Raw genomic sequence first — 6836 nt, forward strand, 5'->3', positions numbered from 1 at the left:
CAAGGCTTCTCAATGCATGCGCTTGCTGCGCAGCATGAAGAAACTTGCCTCGCATTACATAAGCAAATTATACTTTAGCACAAGTGGTAGAAAAGAAGATCAAGAAGACAACGAGGACGCTGTCAATGAGGGTGAAGATTATGGCAATGACGGTGAAGAGGATGCTGATGAAGATTATAATGATGCCGATGTTAACAATGGTGGTGATGATGGAAATTCCGATGCAGGATTCAATCCTGTTAACAATGGTGATGCTGATGGAAATTACTATGCAGGATTCAATCCTGTTGGTGATGATATCCTTGGTGGCCCATATTATTACAATCAATGTTTCATGAGAAAGCTTGGCACCATTGTCGAGCTTCCAAATGAAGGATTTGATGGTGATGATGATGATATTCATACCAAGTCTCAGCATTGAAAGAAGACGGATGTGATTCAGTAGTGCATAATACTTCTCTCCAAGAATTTGTACATACCTAATAAATATATAAGTGCCCAAGTTTACAACCACCATCACATGGTATCCAAAACCCATCATAAAGTGGTACGAATGTGCAAAAGAAGACCTGTGTTTCTTTGTAAATAACAAGTTTGTGAGACTACAAATATTTGATGACATTTTTGAAAGCTTTTTGATGCCATGGAGTGTTTTCCCACATGCTTGATGGTCTTTGTATGAACCATACATTGTCTTTAAATACATGGTTTCTTCTTTCACCATTATGCTTAGTTACCACAAGCATTGATAATACCATCCACTCACAAGTAATTTAAAGTTTTGCTTCAAAAGAAAATACTTCAGCATTGATATGTTAGGCAAAATGTTACGAATATACAATTCTTTTAAGGAGACCAAAAGATCCTATACACCAAACACTCATAAAAATAATGTAAACTTAAATTGTACTTGTTTCATTATGTTACAAATAATACAACATCGTTCAACAAGACCAAAACATTCTTTACACTCGTCACTAATTTTGGCAATTTTTTTCCTCACACAGATGCTTTGCCACATCAATATCCAAAGATTCTAGTACAACAAGACTTTTTACACAGAATATACAACCATCACTGTATGCTCACATGATGCTTTCTATACATGTCTATGTGTGTGCATCACTACACATTAATGTATGTAGCATTACAAAAAAGAGTGTGCGCATGTTTAGATGGATGGGTGGATGTGTATATACAATCTATGTATGGGTATAGGTGTGTGTAAATTGTATATATGTATGCATGTACATAAGAAGACATCAGTATCATATAGTCATCACACATGGGCTATCTCTGAGAATGCATGCTTCGAGCAACCCAGGCACTCGACTCAAAATCGGCTGATATTTGCACTCGGAGGATTTCATGTAGTATGCCCCGATTGATGACTTCTAGGAATGATCTCGGTTCTAACTCAGTTAGATTAATCAATGATGCTATTCGCATGTGCATCTCATCATGTCGACGAAAACCATTTCTCCAGCAGCCAAGGCTCCACCATCTCAAACACACTTGTCTTTCTCCTATGTTGTTCTTTAGTAGAGCCTCCCTCACATCTTTACTCTGCTAAGTGAATATGGAATTATGGTAAGATGCACTTCGTTGTTTTAAGAAAACTACCAAAATGCTTCATGTACAAAATTCTTGAAGTACTTACTCCTAATACTTACAAATATCCCAAAATACCCTCTTTTTAACAAAATCCCAAAGCACCCTTCTCTATTGAAAACATTTGGGGTAATTTGGGAGTTTCATGAAACATTGATAGATTTTTCTCGTTTTAAATGGCATATAGTGCCAATATCCGACATAATCAGTTACCTGTATTTTCAGCTGCAGAAGGCAGTAATGCATACCAAGAAGGTTGACAAGGACACTATGCTTTGCTGCCAGCAAGAATATCTGAACATCTGAAAATTGAAGGCCCATTGAAATAAGCAAGGCCATAGCTTTCTGGTACTCTGTCACTTCTAATGAATCATAACAAGCCCTTGCTTTTACATATTCGACGATGGTCATAGCACCAGATGCCATTTGTTTGTGCAAATGTATATATGTGGCACGCCAACCCTGCATCATGCAATATTCTTAGTGGCCTTCTTATATCATAATGCATGGTACCAATTATTAGAATGCATGGTACCACACAAGCTACTTGATAGTCATGATTCCTGTTGTCATAAGGGTTACTTTATAGTTTAACTATCGATTGAGCTCTTTGAGATTTTGTTTTTGTATTTATGAAGGATATTAGATGACACCAAAATTTAGAAGTTATTTCGGAACTCATTGGACACCTTAGCCTCTTCAAAGTCGTTAAGGTAATTCTTTCCTTCTCTGTAGGACAACTTTGAGGAAAATGTAATCCACTAGGATTTTGTGGAAGCTACGAAGCTAGGATTAGGCCTGAAAAAGTCTCAAATAATTTATTGACTTTATCAATCTTCTTCATGCATCATGGTGGATTGACAGATTCGTGGAGTTTAGCCAAATCAGTTAGACAAGTTTGTCCTATTACTGCATTACTATTTACAGTTGCAACTCCACTATTTCTGTGCATAGATAATCTAGTGTGAACCAGTCAACTTTAATGTTTTGGAAACGCATGACTGGCAAGATTTTGTGGCACAACCATATGCAGGTGATATATCATTCATGTCACCAAACAACCCAATGATATGAGAGTGATAATGGATGCCCTCAAATTGTATGGATTAGTTTTGCATAATTTAACAAGTTTAAACTCTTACTCTTCACAAGATACAACTGCCATCAAGCTCTGAGGCCAGGTCAGATTGTTATCCCAAACAAAATGGTTAGAAAATTTAGATCGGATGGAATGCAACAAGGAAAGTATAGGCCGGACGAGTTCTGCAAAAAGTGCAACAAAAGCTAAGTTATTGGCGTATTACAAGATGGCCCCTCCGAAGTAAGCTGGAAATAGTTAGTCCATATTCATGGCTTACATGCAGATTAACTTGATTATGGTTCATTGGCCCAAACAAATGATCTGAAAGGTTAACTCAGAAATTGTAGAACACTTTTGGTGCTCTAAATGGTCACACAAAGGTGTAAGTTTCCTATCACAAGAGAAATTATGCACCACATGAATATAAGGAGGAATAAACTTTCTTAATTTTCAAGTTGCATACATTGTCTAGAAATGCAATTTCATAGTCATAATTCGCTCAACAGACATTGCCTTGGGCAAAGATGCTAGCATTATGTTTGTTTGTCAATTTAAAAACCAGGACATTTGGCTCATGGAATACTAACCATTGGGATATCATTTTAGGAAACGCTTGATGGACATATCAAAGGATGTCCATTTAGTTCCAAGTTTCTAAAAGACTGGAAGGTAGCATTGCAGTTATAAAATGGAAAGGAAGAAACTCGAAATCAGGGAACCTTCTGCGCTTAGAAAGCTTACATATGACTGCTATATTTCCAGAATCATTAGTAGAACAAGAATCTAGAAAAGCTGTTTTCTAAGAAATGAAGGAGGTGAAATCAATTCAGAATGTATAAATTATGGTCACTTATTCCGCTTCGATGACATGGCATGTTGTTCTAGTTTTGGCCAACATCATCGACCCATATGGAATAAAGTGGCAGTTGGTACTCTCATAAGTGCTTCTGCTAGTTTTACACAGATTATAGTATTCATGATTGGATGCTGGAAAAGGCAATATTGTTACTGCAGTGGATAAGATTAACACACATTCAGTGCATTAGTTGTTATAATTCTCCTCATGGTTTCAAGAGCCTACAAATGCTTTGTGGCACTTGCACAAATTATGGCCATGGTGATAAAAGAGGCTTATGAGTGCAGGGAGGTCTGGTCTTCCATATAAGCTTATTGGACATGCTTATTGGGTGTGCTTCCCACAGGGTTGAATCTTGAAAGGAGAAAGATAACTTTGTCGCATCGTGCACGTTGTGGTGGAGAATCAAAAACCATCTTATACTTCTTATGGACCTGCTCAATCACCAAAACATTTACATAAAGAATACATGCATCACTTTTATCCAGATTTCCCAAGCAAAGGTTTGGGAATAACATTTGGTTGTTTGGACAGATCCTGTGTGACCTATCAACCATGCTTATTTCCTCCAATTGACAATATTTTGGTCACTTTGGACCATCTGGATGACCAACAATTGTAAGGTCTTAAGTGAAAACCAACTGCAAGAAGCTAGCTTCTTCAAGCAATGCCTCAGTCATTCCTGTTCATTTGTCTTCAACTTACGGGACATCCCATCAGCAGTTCTAAGCATTTTAGTGTCTACTGGACACTGTGTACATTTCTCTTAGATATTTTTGGGTTTTCAACTTACATTGAGGTTTCCCACTTGTAATATAAGTATTAAACAAAAAACAATTGATGGAAAATGCCGCAATTCTCTTGCAGTTAGAAAATGCATTGAGTAAAGAATGACAATATAATGGGATCCTACCTCCCTTCATGCATATTCTGAAAACACACATGATATGCTATCCCTCTAGGAGCTAGAGGAATAGAGTTCTTTTTCAACATATGTGCAAACACACAAAATTACTCGTTTGGGAAGAATTGTTATTGAATGAGCAGTTTAACAGACATAAAAATATAAAAAATCCAAATGAAACTGTAAAAGAGGATAAGATGAGATTTTGAACCTTGCAACGAGTATTTGTTTCCTCTAAAGTTAAAAGACCATTTCTTTTGACATCATAGACTTCTCCTCCTTTGAGTTTACTTGATGAGTTCAGCCGATGCCATCTTTTTTGGTAAAGGATATGCCAAACAATATTTGAAGAACAAAGAAGATGCCATTGCCTAGAACAAGCACCCAGAGAGCATACATCCAAAACCTACATCAATCAATTGTGGTATACCCTCTTAATAAGTCAATATAAATCTTCTTCTCCCAAGAAGAAAACATTCATATATGCATACATCAACAATACGTTTCATGATTAATATCATAAGATGCATGCCTATTCATTAACTCACGTACTTAACCAAAGAGTGCATAGACACACATACATATATACATGTATCCATAAAATGGATACAAAATAAGGAATCCATGTGTACCCAAAAGGTAGACTCATGGAATGCAAATATCCATCACACATGCATATCGAAAATATGTTATGTGATCGATGCATAAGCTTTGTGTGTCGATCCACCCAATATGTGCAGAAACGTATAGACAGATACATCAAATAAAATGGGTAAAAACAAAGTGTCAAGAGTGATTATACGAACAACCGATAGATTACACATACATTGATGCACCACATCGAATGGATAGAAATAAAGAAATAGGATCGAATATAGATGCATCCAATGAATACACGTACATAGATGCATCACTTCAAATGGATAGCAATAAAGCAATAAGATTACGTTTGGATGTATCCAATAAATAAAATGAGGGGCATCACGAAATATGGATAGGAAGTAAGAATCAAGAATAATTATGTAAAAATTCAAATATATATACATACATACATGAATCAGATGGAACAGTTACAAATAATGTATGGATGCAAATGGACCCAATGGAACATATACATAGATGCATCACATCAAATGGATCCGAGGAATACAGGTAACATGTAAATGGATAGAACTAAGCATCAAAGTCATCATGTATGCTTACACATACACAATCAGTCTTAATTCACATGATACATACATATATACACAGGCATACACGCATACGCATACATGTACACACACGCATATAGATACGTCACATCAAATGGTCCCAATACACATTCACAGATGAAGAATCAGAGAAAGCAAATAGGAAGAACCATTAGAGAAGGTCAAACCAGTTTACTTACAGAAAGGAGAGTGATGATGTTAGTACAAATATCTCCAGGTATCTCAAGTTGTTGAATTATTATTGGAGCATTATCTTCTCCTCTGCAAAGTATTTCCATGGCCAAAAAATAGCAGAAGAAGAAGGAGAAGAAGAAGACAATGGGGAGAAACAGAGCATTTCCTTTTGTAAATCAAAAGAATAAATAAAGGAAGACAAGAAAAATTAATAAACACTTTTTTAAAATGATGTTTTCACTTTCCATTTAAGAATTAGATTTTTAGTCAAAATCTGGTCATTAATGGGGAGCAATTAGTGAGTAATTAGTTATTTTAGCATGGAGCTCATTAATGGAGAGTAATTAGTGAATAATTAGTTATTTTAGTATGGAGGTCATTCATGGAATGTAATTAGTGAATAATTAGTTATTTCACCATGGAGGTCATTAACAACTATCAAGCGTATTGTTGAGAGAATGGTCTTTGTATAAGGCAACTAACCCTAATAGCTCCTTATCCTCGTGGGTTTTAATGTGCTCATTAACACGAGGCTTTAACATTGTCAACGAATGAAGGTTAATTTATGATTTTGTGACAATCTTCATGTGTTGATTCCTTTCGATAACAAATGTGCATTTACTTCTTCCCTTTTATCATACATCGCCAGAATTCACTTGTTTCGATGACTCATAATGTTACCATCGTTATGTAAACTTTTATTATCCATGATTTTGCACCCCAGGATAATAATGGTGCGGGAAAAAATGATTGAAAAATGGGTTTGCCTAGGTTTAAAATAAGGAGAATTCAAGGCTCACAAAGTGTGCATCATTGGGTTCATTAATATTCCCCTAGTAGGAATTGGGCTTTACCTTGAATTTTCATAATGTTTTGCTCTTTTAAGCAAATGTAAGAAAATTCCTCGAACTTGTTGTCGTTAATTTTGATGGTTCGCCTAAAATAATAATCAAAGAAATTAGCCATAAGTTTTCAAAGGCCTTGAATGTAAAGTATTAA

The 6836-nt window shown here is 35.8% G+C and overlaps 1 protein-coding gene across 1 annotated transcript; it reads right to left on the reverse strand.

Moving 5' to 3' along the window:
* Nucleotides 1-894: 894 nt before the first annotated feature.
* On the reverse strand, nt 895-6013 carry LOC147861604 (F-box-like protein). The gene is made up of 4 exons (XM_087322941.1): nt 5843-6013; nt 4664-4858; nt 1825-2073; nt 895-1566 (listed from the first exon to the last, which is right to left on the reverse strand). Exons 1-4 carry the CDS (start codon nt 5939-5941, stop codon nt 1291-1293), a joined length of 819 nt encoding a protein of 272 aa, XP_087179067.1. The 5' UTR covers nt 5942-6013; the 3' UTR covers nt 895-1290.
* Nucleotides 6014-6836: the final 823 nt, after the last annotated feature.

The sequence above is a fragment of the Azolla caroliniana genome, unplaced genomic scaffold, assembly GCF_043228905.1.
Source record: "Azolla caroliniana isolate FFs.n. ecotype wild unplaced genomic scaffold, voAzoCaro1.0.p SCAF_7, whole genome shotgun sequence".
Taxonomy (NCBI): Eukaryota; Viridiplantae; Streptophyta; class Polypodiopsida; order Salviniales; family Salviniaceae; genus Azolla; species Azolla caroliniana.

What these genes read in the sequence shown, in the direction of transcription:
- LOC147861604 (XM_087322941.1), bottom strand. Translation starts at nt 5,941, where the DNA reads ATGGAAATACTTTGCAGAGGAGAAGATAATGCTCCAATAATAATTCAA. An exon ending in ACATCATCACTCTCCTTTCT is followed by an intron (nt 4,859 to 5,842) that starts GTAAGTAAACTG and finishes TGATTGATGTAG; the next exon opens with GTTTTGGATGTATGCTCTCT. An exon ending in AAACAAATACTCGTTGCAAG is followed by an intron (nt 2,074 to 4,663) that starts GTTCAAAATCTC and finishes TGCATGATGCAG; the next exon opens with GGTTGGCGTGCCACATATAT.